The sequence below is a fragment of the Nyctereutes procyonoides genome, unplaced genomic scaffold (assembly GCF_905146905.1).
Source record: "Nyctereutes procyonoides isolate TBG_1078 unplaced genomic scaffold, NYPRO_anot_genome, whole genome shotgun sequence".
Taxonomy (NCBI): domain Eukaryota; kingdom Metazoa; phylum Chordata; class Mammalia; order Carnivora; family Canidae; genus Nyctereutes; species Nyctereutes procyonoides.
In genome coordinates, this window is record NW_026575020.1 from 30,650,421 (window position 1) to 30,670,971 (window position 20,551).

General features: G+C 61.8%; 1 protein-coding gene across 1 annotated transcript; it reads right to left on the bottom strand.

Moving 5' to 3' along the window:
- Positions 1-14,670: 14,670 nt before the first annotated feature.
- LCN12 (lipocalin 12) lies at positions 14,671-17,650 on the bottom strand. Its single transcript, XM_055307369.1, has 6 exons — positions 17,534-17,650; positions 17,040-17,176; positions 15,758-15,852; positions 15,563-15,679; positions 15,336-15,437; positions 14,671-14,766 (listed from the first exon to the last, which is right to left on the bottom strand). Exons 1-6 carry the CDS (start codon positions 17,648-17,650, stop codon positions 14,741-14,743), a joined length of 594 nt encoding a protein of 197 aa, XP_055163344.1. The 3' UTR covers positions 14,671-14,740.
- Positions 17,651-20,551: the final 2,901 nt, after the last annotated feature.

Consider the following 20,551-nt stretch of genomic DNA (forward strand, 5'->3'; position numbering starts at 1 on the left):
TGGTGCCCCCTGGGTACCCTCCCCACCCTGGGGCCCCCAGCCTTGGGCACAGGCCCACCATCTGTGTGGTTCTAGCAACGCTGGTCCTGCCCACAGTCTGGACTCAGGCTGTTACCTGAGTCAGAACCACTCATACCACATGTCCCTGCCAGCTGGGACCTCGGGGCCTCAGGGCCTCAGGGCCCCATCTTCCAGGGAGGACTGCCTCCCCCTCCCCTGGCCTCGCTGGGCAGACCGGCTGTCTCTGAGGCCCTGGGCCCCACTTAGATCTCACAGACGCACCTGTCCCTGGCTTCAAACCGAGGTCATCCTGGGATGGCAGGGCCTCCACTCGGGGCTGTGTGGGGTCCCTGGCTCTGAGGCGGGAGGCGAGGAGTCTGGCCTCTGACCCTGAGAGGGGGACACAGAAGAGGAACAAGTTCCCATGTAGGGTGCAGACACAGAGGTGCTCTCTCCCGTGTAGGGTGCAGACACAAGGGGCACTCATCTCCAGATGCAGGCCCAGCCCACACAGGGGGTGCAGGTTCCTGTCCCACCCAGAAGCTAGGTTCCTGGCAGCCCTGGTCTCTGGCAGTTCAGAGATGACCTAGGGGGAGGCATGAGGCCCGCTCAGTTCCCTGAATGGGAGCAGCTTGGGCACTGTCACTCGCCTTGTGAGGGCAGGTATCAGGCCACGGGTCCTGGTGAGGTCAGGACATCTGCACCCCCACCCCTGGTGAGGCCCTTGCCATGCGGCCATCGAGGGTCGCCGAGGTGTCCTGGTGGCATGGCCCGGCCTCCCCTTCTGAGGCTGGGATCTCAACAATCCTGGGAAAGCAGGTGCGGCAGTGCAGTGGGAGGGCTTGCAAGCGGGCTGCCAGGAGGGGCTGTGCGACCTTGGGTCTGGAGTTGGCCTCTTATTGCCTTGGCACTGTTGTTCCGCGGCCTGACATCGGGGCCAGGGACGTGAGGCCCTCCCCAGTGGCCAGGGGAGCTCCATCAGCAGGGCAGCCTGGGGGCATCAGGGCCTGTGGTGCCACAGGGAGGGTCTCCTGCTTCTTTGTGGTGCTGGGGCTGGAAGGTGGCTCTTGGCTTCCAGGGCGGAGGCCAGTGTAAGGGGGTGAGATGGGCAGAGACAGGAGATACCCAGGAGGGAGATGAGGTAAGGGCGAGGCAGGAGGGTGACCCAGGGTGGTGGGACCCTGAAGATACGGGCCCGAATAGCTCTGACCTGGACAGGCTGGGCTAACCTGCCAGGAGGGGCACCTGCGGCCTGACCCCCAGGAGTCCCCAGACCCTGGTGGGACAAGGTCCTCATAAGGACAGAGCAGCTTTTGGGAGCCCCCATGTCTGGCCCTCAGACCCAGCACCGGGGACCGTGCCCCTCCTCCTCCATTTCCCTAGTGGGCAGTAGAAGGCCGGATGTCTCTGTGTCCCTCCTCCCCTGGGGCCGTCAGAGTGGGCAGGGAGAGTGATGTGGCTGTGGATGAGGTCCAGGGGCACGGGGAAGACGGCACTGCTCTGTGGTTTGGGACCCCCTCGCTTGGTCCCCCTGTGGTCATTCTACTGTGGAGCACAGGCCTGACCCCAGCCCCTTCTCGTGGGTGGCTCCAGGTTCCTGAGGGTGGGGTGACTCCTGCAGGGGTGTCATCAAGTGCCCATGGCCCCCACGCAGCACCTGAGCCTTCCCGGGGGGAAGGAGCCCCTGCCCTGTGGGCACATTGCACATGCTCCTCCCAGAGCACCTGCTGGGCTGGAAACGGGATGAGGGTCCTCATGCCAGACACTGAGCTCACTGCCTGGGACCCCGAAGGGGTGGCGGGTGACAAGAGATGGGCGACCCCTCAGGCAAGGTGGGGGCCACGAGTCCCATGGCTCTGGGCCTGCCCGTGGTCACAGGAGCCCCCCATAAGGTGGCCCTGGCCAGCCTGCTGCTCTGGGCCCGCGGGATGCTGCCAGACCCTGCCCCATGGGGGGCCCACCCTGCACTGCCCTCCCTCCTCCCCCGCCCCACCCCGCGGTATCTGACAGCCTCTCTCAGTGCCGTGCCCAGCACCTATCCTCTGACCACGAGCCCCACGGCCACTGGCCATCCCATTCCTGCTGCAGTGCTGAGACCCTGCCAGCATGGTCACTGCCCTGTAGGTCACCAGGAGCTCTGGCTGTGGCAGCCACACTGGTGGTTGAGGGAGCAGCTCCCTCTGACCATGGTGACCCAGTTTGGCAGGACATGTGGCCCTCCTGAACCTCAGCTTCTCCATCTCTGCAGAGGGAGTGAGGATGCTCCCACCTTGTAAGCCCTGGGAATCAGGAAAGCATGACCCCCTAGCTCTAGGGATAATCCGCTCCCAGGAGCGTCTCTGTGCCCAAGGTGGGGGCTTCCTTCGGCCTCTGGGCAGAGCTGGGCCCCTCGGGTCCCTCTGCTCCAGGTGCCCTGAAGCCCTCCAATGGGTGCCCCCAGGCCCTTACCCATCCTTCCTTCAGGGGGACCCTGAGCAGAGGTGGGGCAGGTAGGGGCCTGGCCCGGCCCAGCCAGAAGGTCTGAGGCCCAATTTTGGGGCTCAGGAAATGGGTGCCCCACGATTCTGCAGGTGTACAAGGAGACACTGAGCAGTGACTCATCCTCTGCGGGGTCAGGTCAGATCTGACTGCTGCGGGCTCCCTGTGGGATGTCAGCCCCTTTTCTCCACCCCCTTGGACTGCACAATGGTGGCTGGGGAGGTGGGAGGGGGCGTTCTGGAGCTATCTGTCCCTCCCTCCTTCCCTCCCTCCTTGCTATGGTCACAGGACGCCCCTGCCCTCCCTCCCCCACACTGTCTGAGCTGGGCCTGTGTGGTCAGCAGCCCTGAGCTGGGCCCAGTCCTCCCTCCCCTAAGGGGCCTCTGCTCAGCTAATGTGAGGATGGGGGATGGGGGATGGGGGTATGGACGTGCGGGATGGATGCTGGCTGTGGGGGGGAGCCCCTCCTGGCACCCGCTGAAAGCAGACACGCCCAGTCTGGCCAACCCACACTGCTCCGTGGCTCTCAGAGGGACAGAGTGGGGGGCAGCTGGCAGCGTGTTCCTGACCCCCGAGGGCGGGACACAGAGCCTGTGCCAGGACCTTGCGCAGGGAGAGACCCCCGGGGGCTGACCTGGGTGTCCTCCACCTCAGGTCAGGCCCTGCCTTCCACTAGGCCTAGGGGACAGAGACCCACGCCAGCGACTTAGCTGCCCAGCTCCTGGGACTGTGGCCGGGCGTGAGGGATCGATGGGCACGTGCCCAAGGATGGGGGAGGCGGGAAGGCCTCTGGACCCCAGTGGCTCTGGGCCACACACCTGTAAGGTGTTGGCCTCACCTTTGAGCGACCGTCGAGGCTTTTGCCCTACCTCTGGCCTCCCAGTCAGGTATGTTGTCCCCCACAGATGGTGGCTCTCCAGGGCTGACCTGAGGCAGACAGTGTCCTCCAGCCTCAGACAGGGGGCTCATGGGGACCTATGGCCCCTCACCCTCTGCTTGGCACTCAGCTCCCTCCAGTCTGAGGGAGGGGGCTTGGAGGGGCTTGAAGGGGTCCCTGAGCTGGTGGGCAGGGGCAGCCCCACTGGACCCCACCCTACCCCTTCACCCCCTGCCCCGGGGTGCCCTCGACCCCAAGATGCTCCCCCATGGAAGGTGTTGAAGACTCTGGCTGGTGGGCCCCCTGAGTATTTAAGCAGGGATGAGGCAGTGCCCTCAGCCCATGAGAAGCTGCTTGTCCGCACCCCCTCCCAGCCTTCCCCAGCCTGAGTCAGTGCATCTCTGGGGGGCGGACTGGGGGGAGCGCCTTTACCGGTTGCCAGGAGCCAGCACCGGCCAGAGTTGGGGCAGTGTGGTTGATGTCTGGGGTGGGGCACTGGGACCCAATGGGGCAGAAGCTAGTTCTACAGCCTAACAGTAGCAGGGCAGGTGCAACAGGGGCAACCAGTTCAGTAGCCTTCCCAGACCAGCCCGACCCCCAGGGCCACCCTGGGAAAGACAGCAGCCAGGGCGTCCGGTGTCAACACAGAGAGGACAGGGGCAGGACCCATGCGGGCCGGGGGAGGTGTCTGTGGGCCCCAGGGTGGACCTTCTGCGGGAACACTCGAGTCCCGAGGCCTCATTAAATGGAAGAGCAGCTCTCCAGTGGGGCACCCGGGTGGGGCTGTGCCCCCAGGATGAGGCCTGGGGGGGCCCAAAGACGGTCTGGGAAAGCTGAGGCCACTCCTGGCCAGCAGGAAGCCAGGGCTGGGGCCACCTCTGCAAGGGCAGAGGGCCTGCAGCCGCTCTGCTCCAGGCTGGGGTCGGCAGGCCATGGAGGCCTGCCCCCTCCACCATGCTCCATGCCTGCCGCCTCCCAGAGCCGTGACATTCAGCATTGGGGTGACCAGGGCAGATGGTCACCCTTCCAGAAGGGTTCAGCCAGGCGGTGAGTGGTGGGGGTATGCTTTGGCCTGTTGGAGGGCCAGGGGAGAGGTCTCCAGGCAGCTGGACCCCATGTGCCCTGGGGCATCACCAGATGGGCCCTCCTGGGCCCCCAGAGGCTGCCCTGGGCATCCTTCCTTCTCCTAAGAGGACAGTTTTGTGCAGAGGGACTCCAGCGCAGTCTCCTGATTTTGGAAGTTTTCTCGGCTCTGTGACCCGGCTGTGTAGGGCTGGCCCAGGCGGCTGCAGGACCTCCTGCTCCTGAGGCCTGGGCCCTGTGTCCCTGGCCTTCGGCTTAAGCCGGCCCCCGACAGAGGTGCTGCTGCCTTTCCCTGGGGACCCAAGGTGACTGAGCAGGGCCAGCAATGGGGTGGGCACCGAGCAGAGCTGGGAGTGCTCCAGGCCCTGTGGGGCTGGGCCACAGGCACCTTGGTTGCAGGCCCCCATCTTGGTGCCCCAGGAAGCACTTGGCGGTTCCTGCATGCTCCTGTCCCCAGGCTCCTGGCTGGGTCCTGTGGACACCATCTGGATGGTATGTGGGAAGGTGGCTTGGTTGGCCCCCCAGCCCGGGGCGAGGGCCACAGAGGGTTAAGTGAGGACATTGGCAAGGACATCCCGCTCCTGCCCGGGGCTAGAACGGGGGTGTTTTGGGAGCCACCCACGGCCTGGCCTGTGGCCGTCGCCCAGCCTGTGGGTCATCTGGTGGTCATGCTGGCTCCTCCTGGCACTGAGTGTTTATTTCTAACAGGGGAGGCGGTGGGGACAGATGTGCCTCAGGGGACAGGGCACAACGAGGCCTTGATGGGCAGTGGGAACGGTCCAGCCTGACAGCCACTGGTCCTGGAGCCACCGTGTCCACTATTTTCCCAGGTCTCCCCAAGCCCAGCGCCACATGAGCCCAGAATTCCAGCAGGAGCCAGGCCGTTGCTGGGGATGACCCTCCCCCCCTTGCGTGCACCTGCCCCCCCCGGATGATGCACCCGGCCTCCAGGTATCCCTGCCAGAGGTCTTGACCTTGCAGACTCCTGTCCTACCCTGGGACCAGCTGGGCTCCTTCTGGGCAGGGACAGGCCTAGGATGGTGACCTGCTGTCATGGAGGCTGCCTTGGGAGGGACAGCAGTGGGTCCAGGGGACCCAGGTCAGGCTTGCTCTGGGAGCACAGAGACGGGACACTGGGGGACCCCCAGCCACCAGACTGGCGAGTCTGGAGGGGCCGGGGAGTTAGGAGGCTGGGAATGGCTGCTTTCTTGGCTGGGTGGGAGCAGGAAAGGAGTGTGTGTGGGAGGCAGTGGGGCTGGGCCTGCCCTACTGGGGCCCTAGGGGTAGCTGTCCCCTCCTGGGCCTGGAGCCAGAACAGCCAGGTCACGGGTGGTGACAGAATCGAGACAGGGAGGGGCTGACTGCAGGCCTGTGCCCGGGGGTCACGGAGCTGTGGCGGGGAGGGGGCGCCCAGGGGAGGCTGTCACAGGGGTCAGAGGCCAGGCAGGTGTGCCCACTTCCAGACAGACACTCGGGATTCCCTGTTTGAGAACACTGGTCACAGGGCCCAGCCCTCCTTGAAGCCCTGAGATAGCTGTGCCTGGGACTTTGCCTGGCCATGGGGGATGGAGGTTTGGCCCCAGATGAAGCCAGGCTAGAAAAGGGGTGAAGCAGGGAGATGGACAGGAATAGGGGACCCCAAGCGGGCCCTGTTTTGCATGGCTGAGATCTGGGCCCGGGGCTCTGCCCAACTCTACCACAGCTGGGCCACCAGCTCCCAGGTCTCCGAGGCATCAGGTAGGACCGTGCTCAGTAGGGTCAGTGATTGTGGGGGCTTCTGGTTGGCAGGGTTCGGGCAGAGGTAGTGTGGGTACCCCCGGGGGTAAGCCAAGCCCTTGGAGTGTGTGGGTGACTGCCCCTACCTGGCCAGATGCAGGGAAGAGCTTTGCCGGGGGGCAAAGGGATGGGTTGTTAGCTTCTCCCTTGAGTGACCCAGGCTGGTGGACAGCTGCGGGGTGGCTCTAGGGAGGGTCCTGCCAGGTGGCAGGTGTCCATGGGCGGGGCTCAGCCTCTGAAGGCCCCAGGGCACCATCCTCCAGGAAGACCCCATTTCTGCAGCAGCCGGGCGGGCGTGCTGGGAGGGGCTGCCACAGCCAAGGTCGCCCATCCCTGCCAGGCCCAGGGCAACCTCCCTAGCCTCCGACTCTTGCTGGGGAGGAGGGCTCCTGGGCCTGGGCTCCCCAGGGCAGGGAGGGAGGGGGGCAGCACCCAGGGGGAGGCTGTGAGCCAAATGCAGACCGTGGCCTCCATGCGAAGGCAGCAATGTTGGTGGGGGCCAACCTCTGGGCTGGGGGGGACCCTCATCTCTGCCCAGACAGGGCTGTAGGGCCGTGGGGGCTGGTCCTTTCCTCCCTTCCCCCTGGCTCCGAACCAAGCCTGGGCCAGTTCCCAGCCTCTACCCAGGCATGGGGGTGCTGTGTCCCCACGTCACTGAGCCCCCTCCCCATCCCCACAAACAGGTCTGCCACAGGTCAGGGCTCTGAGCATCTTTATCTGCAAAACCAGCACCCAGGGGAAGCAAAAGTGCTGCGCCTCCCCACACGTCCCCGTGCCCACGCTGCCCACACCCCGCCTGCCCCCCTCCAGCCTGCCCTCTGGTTCAGCCACAGCCCTGTGTGGCCATCCCCACGTAGCTGTGGGCAGGAGCCTCTCGGGCGCCCTTGGCCCAGGGTGGGGGCAGCCGGGCCAGGCCAGCGGGGCCCCGAGATCACCCTTTGCGAGGTGCTGTGGGGCCTGGGGGTGCACTGGGCACTCCCCCTCAGCCCCTGAGGGCTTCCTGGGAAGTGAAGCCAGAGGTGGGCCCCAGAGACATAGGGCAAGGGGTGCGTGGGGAAGAGACAAGAGACAAGGGCAGTCATACCCCTTGCTCCAAACCCCAAGAATGGACTCTGCTTCCGGGGACAGATCCCCATTGCCCCCCAGCTTCCCAGCCAGTAGCCCTGGGGCAGCCTGTGGCCCTCCCCAGTGAGGACGGAGCCAGGGGACAGAGGCTCCAGGGACATCTGCTGTCCAGGGTCTCAGAGCACCAGCAACTCATAGAGTGGAAACAATCCAACTCCCAGTTAATTCACACAGACCCAAGAACTCCAATAACTTCCTTCAAAACAAAATCGTTTTCTGCCGGAGCATTCCTGGCTGATAGGGCCGCGCACACCGAGGGAGAGCTTTCAGAGGAAACAGAAGAGGCCGCGTGTTTCCCAACAGGTGTGATGGAGCACGCACCTTTGCGCGTGCGCGGTGAGGGTGATGGCTCTGTCTCCCCACCAATAGCTTCCTCACCAGGGAAGGGAGGTGGGCGGCAAGCCCCCCTTATAACCCTCAGGTCATGCTGCCCATGCTGGTCCCACGGTGGCCAAGCCAAAGGCCTGCTTCCCTCCCCAAGCCCCACTCCCATTTTCAGTACTTGGAGGATGTCAGAGGTGGACTCCAAGTGGCTGCCTGGGGGGGAGTCCCTGGATGAGCCCCCTGCCTCCTTGGAACCACGGGTGGTGGGTGATGCTGGACACCCTGATGCCCAGCCCTGGGACACGGCAGACTGAGCTCTGGCCATGGGGCATGCTAGCCTCAAAAGCTTTCTCTAGTGGGTCCAGCAGCGGCGGGGGGTGGAGTGTCATCCCTCTAGGGTGCTCTAGGGTGCTCTGGGGTGATCTGGGGTGCTGGGCAGGGAAGGCTGTGAGACTTCACACTCCCGGGAACTGCACCTTCCCCCAGCTCCCACGTGGGGGCAGCTGGGGGAGCAGGGCCCCTGACCCCATCAGCCCCATGTGGGGGCAGCCAGCCCCGGGGTCCTCACTCAGCCCTGCTCCTGGGCCCTCGCCCCTTCCCAGACCACCCCCCGCACCAGCTTCACCCCCTTCTCTCCCTGCAGAGGGGTCTCAGACACACAGAAGCTCACACACCCAGGAAGAGTCCTTCCCTACACCCCAGGATGGCCAGCCCACCCTCCTGCTCCCTCCCCTCCTCAGAAACAAGCAGGGCCAGCTCTGGAAGCCCCCAGGGTCTGCTCCGGAGCCCAACAGACCCAGATGGCCACAGGCTCCTGGGGTGGACGGGAGGTTTGCGCCCGTGGTCACATGGCCCAGAGCCGGGGCCAGCTGCACGGTCCAGCCAGGGACCCTGCCAGGCCCTGTGGTGAGCTGTCCTGGGCGGGTACCCCACAGCCTGCTCAGCCCTGCACACCGCCCTCATCCCTGAGGCCTCTGAGATCATCCCAGCCCTGCTGCCTGGCTCCCAGGCTCTGTCCTCCCTGGTACCCCTTCCACCTTTGCTCTGTCATTGGGCCTGTGCCCCCTTGCCCGTCTTTACCCCTTGCCCCCTGAATGGACTGATATTTCCTGAGGCGGGTGTATGAAACTCTCTGAACAATGGCAGGGTTGTCTCTCCCTGTGGTTCCATTTTTTGCTTTGGTTATTCTGAGACCATTGCTTTTTTTTTGTTTTGTTTTGTTTTGTTTTGTTTTAAAGATTTTATTTATTCATTGAGACACACAGAGAGAGGCAGAGACACAGGCAGAGGGAGAAGCAGGCCCCATGCAGGGAACTCGATCCCTGGTCTCCAGGATCACACCCCGGGCTGCAGGCGGCACCAAACCACTGTGCAACTGGGGCTGCCCCTCTGAGACCATTGTTATTAGTCACACACACATTTAAAATTCTTGGGACGCTGGGGTGGCTCAGTGGTGTCTGCCTTCGGCTTAAGGTGTGATCCTGGGGTTCTGGGATAAGTCCTTCATTGGGCTCCCCACAGGGAGCCTGCTTCTCCCTCTGCCTGTGTCTCTGCCTCTCCCTATGTCTCTCATGAATAAATAAATAAAATCTAAGAAAAAATAATTTAAAATTATTAGTATTCTTGATGGACTGAGCCTACTATCATTACGAAAGAACCTAGCATGTCTGTACCCTTACATTGTAAATGTTTCTCTTCTTTTTTTTGGGGGGGGTGTTTCTCTTCTAAAACAGCATATGATTCTTTAAAAAATCCTGTCTGATCAGGCTTTTTAAGCTGTGTATTTAGCTAACTTTATTTAATCTAATAATGTATTAAATAATGAGTTAAATAATATAAATAAAATATATCTTATTTTGTGCTTTTTATTTTCCCCACCTGTTCTCACCATCTTGATACCTCTTTTGGATTATTTTTCATCAGTTTATTATTTCACTTCTATTACTGTAGGATATTGCAAGTGTGCGTATTGCGTATGTGCATGTACATGTGTGTGTGGGTGTATAGATGTGCGTATATCTGTACACACATATGCTCTAGTGGTTATGGCCAACATTACAATGCAAAGCTTCAATTTGACAAAGTCACGTGGATGGATTCCTTTCCCTCCTCCCAAACAATGCCATTTTCATCATGTTTCAGAATTCACACATTTAAACAAAATTTTTTAAGATTGTATTTATTTATTCAAGAGAGACACAGAAAGAGGTAGAGACACAGGCAGAGGGAGAAGCAGGCTCCCTGTGGCGAGCCCAAAGCAGAACTGGATCCCAGGACCCTAGGGTCATGCCCTGAGCCAAAGGCTGAGGCTTCAGTGACTGAGCAACTCAGGAACCCCTATTTTTTTAAAATTTATTTATTTGCAAGAGAAGGTGGGTGGCAGAGACAGAATCTCAAGCAGGCTCCCTGATGCGGGGCTTGATTCCACAACCATGAAACCGTGACCTGAGCTGAATCCAAGGGTCAGACGCTTCACCGACTGAGCCACCCAGGTGTCCCATTTATGGACCATCTCTTGGGGACACATTCTTTCTGTCTGTCAAGCTACTCCAGGCTGGAGGCTTTACCTGCAGTGGGGCCGTGGGGTCAAGAAGGGAAGGGGGTGCCAGGGGGGTGGGGGGCTCAGTCAGTGGAGCATCTGACTCCTGATCTCAGCTCACGTCTTGATCTCAGGGTCGTGAGTTCAAGCCCGGCATTGGGCTCTGTGCTGAGCCTACTTAAAAAAGAATACAAAAAAAACAAAACAAAACAAAAAAAAAACAAGTGGATGCAACCATCCATTGACCGGAGAGTGACCTGGGGTGGGATGGCCCCAGGACTGCGTGACATGCAAGAGGCTACATGCTGTGCAATCCCAGATCAGGCCAAGTGCCTCCGTGGAGATGGAATTCAGTCTGTGGCTGTGGGGGTGAGACCAGTCACAAAGGGTCACCAAGGAGCTCTCTGGGATGATGGAATGTTCTGCATCTTGATTGGGTTCTGTTTACACAGGTGTCTACATTGGTCCCAACTCATCAAAGCACACGATGAAATCGTGTCCAGTTTGGTGCACATCAGATCTAAGCTTGTATTTTATTTTTTTTTAAGATTTTTTTTTTTTGAAAGGGAGAAAGAGAGCATGAGAATGAGAGCGTGAGAGCAAGAACACTGAGCAGGGCCGGGGAGGGGTGGAGGCAGAGGAGAAGCAGGGAGCCTAAGACATGGGGTTCGATCTCATGATCCCGAAACCACATCCTGAGCCTAAATCCAGAGTCAGACGTTTCACCGACTGAGCTCCCCAGGGGTCCCCTAAGTTCATATTTTAGAAATAAAGACTAAATAAGGAATTTTCAGACAAATAAAACCCAAAGGAAGGAATTGATCACAAACAGACCTGCAATGAAACAAAAATATGAAAGGATGCTCTTCAGCCAGAAGGATGGTGCTACTGACTCGAGCACAGCCGCATGGGATGGGCTACAGAGCACAACAGACCCTGGTGATTGTGGTCTCGGTCACCTGCAGTACGTCCTGCAGGTGCCAAGTATAGTTAGAATCAAAACACATGACAAAAATCGAATGAAACCTCAGAGGGTATAAATGGAAGGAAAGTGTTGTAATAATTACTTTGCCCAGAAGATGGGGAACATGATAATTCATATTGGACATTAATAACTCGAGGGTGACCTCGTTACCTCCAGGCTGACACCAAGAGCAGTGGAAAGTTACAGTAAGAATGCAAGGTGGAGGAATCCCTGGGTGGCTCAGTGGTTTAGCGCCTGCCTTTGGCCCAGGATGTGATCTTGGAGTCCCGGGATAGAGTCCCGCGTCGGGCTCCCTGCATGGAGCCTCCTTCTCCCTCTGCCTCTCTTTATCTCTCTCTCTCTCTGTCTCTGTCTCCCATGAATAAATAAATATTTTTTATTTTTATTTTTTAAAGATTTTATTTATTTATTCATGATAGTCACACACACACACAGAGAGAGAGAGAGAGAGAGAGGCAGAGACACAGGCAGAGGGAGAAGCAGGCTCCACGCAGGGAGCCCGACGCGGGACTCGATCCCGGGTCTCCAGGATTGTGCCCTGGGCCAAAGGCAGGTGCCAAACCGCTGCGCCACCCAGGGATACCCCCCCTTTTGTTTTTAAAGAAAATAAAATCTTTAATAAAAAATGCAAAGTGGAGTCAGCTTAAGATTCTCTAAAAAAGGGATCCCTGGGTGGCGCAGCGGTTTAGCGCCTGCCTTTGGCCCAGGGCACGATCCTGGAGACCCGGGATCGAATCCCACGTCGGGCTCCCGGTGCATGGAGCCTGCTTCTCCCTCTGCCTGTGTCTCTGCCTCTCTCTCTCTCTCTGTGTGACTATCATAAATAAATAAAAAAATTAAAAAAAAAAGATTCTCTAAAAAAACAGTCTTGAAGAGAGACCTGAACATTCATGTTGGTCGCAGTGTCATTCACAGCTGCCCAGGGGTGGGAGCAACCTGAGCGCCTACTCATAAACAAGACGTCTTCCGTCGACACCACGGACCATCACTCAGCCCTAAAAGGAAGGAAATCCTGGCACGGGATGGACCTGAGGCCATGGTGTTGAGAGAGATAAGCCGGCACAGGAGGACAGATTCTGTATGGGCGGGAACTCCCAGGAGGCCCCAGATCCACAGACATGGCTGGGGGTGCAGCGAGGGAGGGGATAGAGTTTAACAGGACAGAGTCCAGTCTGGGAAGACCCACAGGTCCTGGGGACGTGGAGACGGTGCCGAGGCCACAGAAGTGGATACTTAAGGAGAGTTAAAAAAAAACACAACAAACCAGAAAAGTAATGTTTACAAGGTAATAAAGAGAAAACCAATGTAATAAAGCAACGAGTTAGCCCACCAGGTGGGGCAAGAGCACCTACCTCAGCCAGAGACCCAGCACACCGCCCCTCCCGCTGCCCCATCCTGCCACCCCTCTCACCACTAGGCCCTCCCTCAGTGGCCCAGCCCTCAGCCCTGTGTCCCTACCTCTCCAGCCATCCTGCCGGCCCCACTGCCAGCCCCCTCCCCACGGTCAACCCCCCAGCAGGCTCGGCTGCAGACCTGGGCCCACCCTGGAGGTGGTGCTCTCACAGCTTCCTACCTCAAGGGGCTCAGGTGCCAGCGATGCACCCACCTGCCCAGGGCCCCGGGGTAGCTGGAGAAGGTCTGGGCCCCAGGGGAACTGCCTGTGCCCTAGGCCCTGGGATCCCAGTCCCTTGCCCCTTACAGTTCTCCACTTGTCTAGGAAGGGGACGGCCCCGCAACACTGACTGGTGCGAGGGATGGGCTGGTGGCCACGCTGCCCGGAATGTGGGGACACATGGTGCATCTGCTCTCAGCAGCTCGGGGTAGACCTGCGGGGTGTCCTGGGCAGCTAGCCAGGGGCCAGCTGGGCAACACTTGGCTGGAAGGCAGGTGCTGACCCTGCAGGGGGAATGTCCCCTCACGGGGGTGACTGGGACCCCTGCCCTCATGGCAGGGTTGGGAGAGGGGCTGGGGCAGTTGGGGGCATCCTTCAGAGTCCTGAGTCCCACGTGTCACTGAGGAATGGGTCCACGGCCACACCCGGCCCCCAGGCAGCTCTGGGAAGGTGCACAGTGGTTCCAGTGCTCGAAATCACCACCTGCCCTCCAGACTAGTAAATGGGCGGTTCCATCCTTCGTGGAAAGGGGGCTCAGGCCACGAGCGGGGTATCAGTGTCCCTGGCAGTAGCCTGCCTGTCCCCCCACCCTACCCCACCACCACAGCCAGCCCTCTGTCCAGGTAGGCATGGGGCCACACACCCCCGGGGAGGGTCACTGATGGAGATGCACCCAAGGAGGCCGGCCACCTGGTCCCAGATCTCTGCGGTCCCACTTGGCCTCCCCTGGGTCAGGGCACGGGGCCAGCTTGCTGTGCTCTGGGGCCTGCAGGGCTCTCCTGAGATGCAGCACTGGGTCCCCAGGACCAGGGGAAGCCCCAGGATGCCACCCATGTCTCTGTCACAGTGTGGGGCTTTGTGCGACTCTGGTGGACAGGGGGTGGGGGGAGTGCAGGACCCAGAGTGGGGGTCCCTGGGCAGGAATCTCCCAGCATCCAGGGCCACGGACAGCCCACCTCCCACCCTGCCCTGACAGGGGACAGGCTCAGGCTGGGGGGGGCGTCCAGTGCCCTGAGGGGGAACAGACCCAGGTGACCCAGGGTGTGTGTGTGTGGGGTCCAGTGTGTGTGTGTGGGGGGGGGTCCAGAGCCCTGAAGGGGGGACAGGCCCAGGCTGGGGTGTGTGTATTAGGGGGTCCAGTGTCCTAAGGGGGGACAGGTCCAGGCTGGGGGTCCAGTGCCCTAAGGGAGGACAGGCCCAGGCTGGGGGCCTCCAATGCCCTGAGGAGGGACAGCCCCAGGCTGGGGGTGTCCAGTGCCCTGAGCGGGGACATACCCGGGTTGGGGGTTCCAGTGCCCGGAGCAGGGACAGGCCCTGGCTGGGGGGTCCAGTGTGCAATCCAGTGCAGAGCAAGAGGTCTCTCCGATGCTCTTTGATCTGTGGTGGGGCCAGGTTCCTGCGGGGCCTGGGCTTGGCTTGCTGCCCCCCTGCCTGGACCTCCTGGGGGCCGATGAGGGGAGACTCAGGAGGACTGGTCCTGTCTGGGCTGGGGCAGCTGTGAGCACACAGCTGGGGCCCCAGTACAGAAAGAACCTCTACACCCAGTGGGAGTCAGGGTAAGGGTCAGGAGGCTGTCCCCACCTCCCCGCTGCCAACAGGAAGCTAAACCTCCAGGCTGGGGCATCTGCTTGTAGGTAGGCCTACTCCTGTCCTGTTGTGGGGGGCAGGCCCTGTGGACACACACAGCACGGGCTGTGTGGGCAGGGGAGGGGCCTAGTCCTACCCACAAACACCTGCAACAGGAGCCGGTGGGGGGCAGGGGTGGACAGGCCGAGTGGGCTGGGGGTGGCGTGAGTGTGCCCTGAGGGGCTGCCCCCCACCACTTGCCCCAAGGTCAGAGTGGCTCATACTCCCGGATCCCACCACGGAGCGTTTATTCCAGGCTGAAAGCAGAGCACTGCTGGGCTGTGAGGGGGCCTCCGCTGGGGAGCAGCCACATCTTCAGCAGTTATTGGGATGAGACCAGTCTGACAGGGGAGATGGGAGTGTGTGTGGCTGAGAGACACGCCCACCTGAGGCACGCAGCCCCGACTCCATGCAGCCATGCAGGTGAGTGCTCACTTGCCTGTGCTTGTGAACATGGTGCACAGACACATCTCCCGGTGTGTACACATGGGCACACATGGGTGTGTGAGGACACGTGCACATATGAGCACTGTGGCTGTGCGCCTGTCTGCACGTTCCATATGTGCCACTATGTGCTCACGTGATCATCGACATGTAAAGAGCCGGAGGAGGGGAAGGCAGGTGGCCCAGGATGGGAGCGGGGACCTGGTGGGGCAGGAGGTGGCCCAGGAGAGGAGGGGGGACTTGGGGGGCAGGAGGTGGCCCAGGATGGGGTATGGAGGGCACAGAGACCAAGGAATTATGAGAACCCCCACTTTGGGCTCTGGTTGAACCCTCTGGGTTGGCAGGATCCCCACAGGGAGACCCTGAAGGCAGGCCATGCTTCCCTGTTGGCTCCCACAGGGCTTCGGAGGCCCATGGGGGGGGGGGCCTGGTGGGTGCAGGCCCCTGTGCCCTGAGGGCCCGTTACCTGCCAGGTCTGGGAAGACGATGTTGTTGTCCGACAGGCCCAGAGCTCTGACCAGGCAGACAAATTTGTCCAGCACCCGGGTCTGGATTATCCACATCCTGCCTGGGGCCCGAGGAGCAGAGCATGGCCCTTAGCCCCTGAGGGTGAGTGGGGATGCTGGGCACCCTGCCCTCCTTCCCCTTCCTGCTCCCACCAGCTGGACAGTGGCAGCCGGGTGGGGAACTCACAGAGCAGGTTAACCCTGAGGATGCTTTGGCCACCTGACTGCCTTCTGAACAGCATCAGAGCGAACACATTGTAGTCAGTGTCATACACCTGGACTTCCTCGGGGTTTGCCCCCGACGCTGGGGAGGGGGGCACAGGCACAGCATCATGGCCTGCCCACCAGCGTCCCTGCCCCCTGCCATCCTCCTCCCTCCCACCCGTCACCCTCTCGGCCTCACCGCCATCCACTGAGAACCTCCCGGGCTGCGCCGCTGGAATCAGCACATAAGACCATGTGATACAGCGGTGGCCCCTGTGGAGGTAGGGATGGACACAGAGAAAGGTTTTGGAACCCGGCCAGACCTCTGGTTCCCTTCTTGTTCTCAGATGCCGCCCCAACATGGGCCCCCAAGACAACACTGCTGTTTGTTTGGAGGACGCTTTGGTCAGAAGCCATGGGCACAGCCCAGCAGATAGGAGGCTTCGAGGGTGTCCCGGGGTGGGTACCCCTACAGGAGTGATGGACGTGTGAGCTCTACCCCCGTCCATGTGCATCCTTGCATCCCAGCCCACCCACACACCATCCACTCCTCAGCCTGGAATAGACCCCCAATGTGCAATGGCAAGAAAACGGGCCACAGTGTCCCCTCGGGGAGCATGGAGCGGGCCAGGCTGGGCCTCAGGCCGGTGCCCTGAACTTCGCTGAGCAGGTCCGATGTGGGAATCCCAGTGAGCCCCCTGCAGTGCGGGGGCCTCTCCAGGCTGTTTTGAGAAGTAACCAAGGGTGTCTGGCCTGCAAGGGGAGAGGTGAGGCCATCCTGAAGGCTTCATGGTCCAGCTGCACTTGCACTGGGGTCTCTGTCCCCCACGCCCCCTGATAATCAACTTCCGGCAAGAGCCAGGTCAGTCAGGGGCCCCCAGGAATCCTAGATGGCTCGGGGGAGGCTCTCAGCGCCCACGATCTGCCCCCGGTCTGCATGACGAGCCCGCCTCGATTAAGGTTCCTGTGTTATGTTACTTGGAGCCAAAGAGCCCTGACTGGATGGGCTCCCAGCTCTCCCTGCCCCCACAGCCGGGCAGGTGGGCAGGGAGCCCTCAGGTTTCGGTGGTCCCCAGCGTGGGAGTGTACCACCATCCACCTCATTCCAGGGGGCTGTCCACCAAGACCCCCCACTTGCTCCCCACCAGGGGGTGGCATTTCATCCAGGCGGACTGACAGAGCACCTGTCACCCTGGATGCAGCAACTGGTCCTGTCTCCAGAAAACCCAGTGATTCGAGAAGACCCAGTCAGAGGCCACTGCCAGGCTGAACAGGGCGCTCACTCTTTTCTGGAATCGGCACCCTCAGGAGAGCATCGGCCTAGGCTAACGTACAACCCCTGTGAGGTGCAGACTCTCCTGAGCGGAGGCCTGGGGCAGACTGTGGTGCTGGGGCCCATGCTGGACCTGAGCCATAGAGCCATTAGCTGCCAGGGGTCCAGGCCAGGGACCCCCACTCACCGGGTCATAGCATAGGACACTTGCAGGCGGCTGTTTTCATTTCGCTCGAATGTCGCCGTGAATGAATTCAACAGGAACTTGTCCGACCTCCTGTGGGTGCTGCCTGCCAGGCCGATGACAAACCACTCCCCCTGGAACTGTGGGAGCCATGGTAGGCAGAGTCCAGGGCGGCCCGAGGCCCCTCGTAGGCAGGGTGCCCAGGCTGAGCCTGCAGGGAGGCCTCCTGCAGGAGTGGACGTGGGCCTGGGCCTGGCAGGGGCAGGTAACCTTGCCCAGTGGGAGCCTCAGCAGGCTTCGATGTGCTCAGTGTTGGGGACCAGCAGGGGTCACCCGGAACAGCGGCTGACCCAGGAAGGCCTGTCCACAGCCCGGCCTGCCCGGTCTCAGGTCCCCCTCCCCACCCTCTCCCATGGCCCCCACAGCGCTCAGAGCTCCCCTTTCCTCCTGCACTTGGCCCCTGGTGGCCTTTGTCACCCTCCCTCCAACCCCCAGACCTGGTCCTCCTTGAAGCTCTGTAAGACGGAGCCAGCGACTGGCTTGGTGTTTGGGGTCTGACCCTTCAGGGCGTCCAGCAGGGTGAGCACCAGCCACAGGGCACACCAGCGCCCCATCCCCATAGGGACAGAGAGGAAGCCAGTGGCTGAGATCACCACGGACTCAGATGCTCGCATCCTTATGGGCCCACCCAGCAGGTGCCCCTCCCCAGGGGTGTGCCCTCCACCTTCCTCCTCAGAACAGGCATAAGGGGGAGGGCTTGGGCTTGGAGGGCTCAGAGGTGGACGGAGCAGGGGCGGGGCCCTCCTGAGATCTTGCCCAGCAAACATGGGGGCACCTGCGTCCCAGCCCAGGAAGGGACATGGGCACAAGATGGAGGGGCTGGGCTTGCTGGGTCCATGAGCTCCCAGGGATTTTTCGTTTTCTGACTTGAGCCCCCCCAGCTCCACAGCCCCCTGGGAGCCCTCAGAGGCCTGAGGCGCCTCCCCCTAGCCCTAGCCCAGCAGCACTCCTGCCACCAGGTGGAGAGCAGAACGTTCCATCCCACACAGGGGGCTCAACCTTAGTCCCAAAGGGTCAGGGGCACAATGTTCTTGCTGCAGGAACAGAGTGCAGAGCCCAGGCCTGCCACCCCCACACTGCTCCACAGGCCCCTGAAAACTCAGGCAAGATCGAGGCCAAGGGGCCCTACAGTCATGAGGGTGCAGGGGTAGCAGCTGGTCAGGGTGAGGGGAGCAGGCAGCCAGAGCACCCAGATCTGGGTGAGCAAGGACTGGCTGCAGGGGCTCCCCTGCCAGAGGGAGGGCGGGAGGCAGCCCAGCTGAGGGGGTTAGGCACCCACACCCGGGGCCTGGGAGCTCGAGGGCACCGCTCTGGGCAGGAGCCTACCTGGCCACCCCCAGAAAGGGCCCAGGGAAGAACACAGCCACTCCCACCCAGGGCCCTAAGCTCTACAGGATCCCAGGACCCTGTGTACCTGCCCTGTGAGCACCCTGTCCTGGGCCACCTCCTGCCCTCCCCCATCCTTGGCCTCCAGCAGCATGTCCTGAGGAGGACACCAGGACCCTCAGAACCCATCCCCCAGGGAGGAAAACTCCAGGGCTTGTCCGTGCCCCAGCCCTCACTCTGACTGCCCGTCCTTCCCCCGGAGGGCCTCCCATGGCCAGGTGTGTGGCCAGGTGTACCACCGACGCCTCTCGGGTCCACTGCAGGCCCCAGCACAGGGGACGGTCAGGGATCCGGGGACGTCCCGGAGGAGCCCTCACTCTCCAGCAGAAGCCGGGCGGGGGGGTTGGGTACTTTGCATCGCGAACCCTGGACCCCACGTCCCACCCGCAGGCACCCCCCAGCGGGTGAGATCCTCACCCAAGGCTAAGCCCGCTCAACACATGAGAGCAGCCCCTGTGCACCCGTGCTCTGGGGGACTGGGGGCGGGGAGGAGCAGGGACCCCCCGACGGGACTGGCCAGGAGAGTCCCCCGGGCCCGAGACAAAGCCCCGGCCCGGCCTCCGGGACCCTGCCCACTCGTCCCGACCTAGGGTGAACGCAGCTCCCGGCGCCTCTTGACGGCGCTTAGTGGCTCTGGCGCCCCCTACAGCCCGCCAGGCGGCGGACGGCAGGCGGCGAACTCGGGGGGCGGGGCACGCAGCTGTGGCTCCGCCCACCGCCGATGCGATTGGCCGAGGGTGGGTAGTGACCGCGGCTTTTCGGTTTGGGGGAAGCGGGGCGAGGGGCAAGGGTTTCTGGGCATTGCCAGCTCCGAGCGCTGGCCTCCGGGGTACAGGCGTTGTGGCTCCAGGTCTTTTCTGGGCCGTAGGGCTTGGGGGGAGGCGAGTCTCCCTTGGCCTTCTCCCTCAAAGCCCTCCCCGTACCCTCTTCTCCCCAGCCAGCCCAGTCGTCCTGCTCCGGGCTGGGGGTGGGGGGGGCGTGGGCAGGCAGAGGTGGCGGCAGAGCCAGAGTGTCCCCTCCCGCTCTGTGACTGACCCATAGGTTACCTGGGGTGGCCTGGTCCTCACCCCTGCTCGCTGGCAGCCCAGGGAAGGCGGCCACTCAGTGGTGAGCCCTGGACCAGTTTCCAGGAACAGGTAGCCACCCCACGCACGTGCCCGGAGCCTGGCACGCACACAGTAGGTGCTTCAGAGGCACTCATCACATGGATGCCCAGGGTCCCAGGGCAAGGCTTGGGGGGCCCCCGAGGGGAGCAAAGGGAGATAGCCCAGGCCCACCACCCCCGAGCTGGGCACATGGTAGGTACGTGTGGGGCACAGTACCCTCCCCAAGCCCTCCTCGGAGCTGCTGAAACTGGCCAGTGCCCTCCAGGCCGTGGAGATGCCAACTGGACATGATGGGGAGCGGGGGTTGCTGGGAGGGTCTGGAGACCATTCTCCCCCGTCCAGGCCCTGCCCCCTGGGCCCCCTGCACAGGGTGAGGACCGCAGTTCCCTGCCCTAGATCCAGGGCAGCTGTCCCCTGGCCTGTGCCCCACCCCATGCAGACCCTGGCCCTGAGGGCACAGCCACAGGAGTGACAGGAGATGGTTTTCTTTCAAGTGCCTGTTGGTTGCTTGTGGAGGAGGTTCAGGGTTCCCCAGTCCTGATTCTTCTCTTTCTGTGATGTTCCCAGTGTCTGGGGACCCCCATAAGGGTCAGGCAGGCTGGCCAGGATCTGGGGAGTGAAAAGGATGTGCAGTCTTCCCTGGGCCGGGGGTGGGGGGGTGGGGGGGGCTGGGGGGCGGGGGACAGCCCCCGGAGGCAGACCTAACCTAACACGCCACATCCCCCCAACCATGGAGTGTGTCCCCCCAGGCAGCCATGGGCAGTGCGCCCTTATCCCATTCTAGCCTCCATCTCCCGGGCCTCTGAGCTCCCACATTCCAGAAAGGTCTCTCTCTGATTAGAGCTCCTGGTGCCCCCGAGCTGGTAGCCTTGGTCAAATACTGGGTGTGGGCTCCCTCACCTGTGCTCACCCCAGTCCTAACACATGGATTAGGCTGGCCTGCTCCCCCCCCCATTCTGGGAT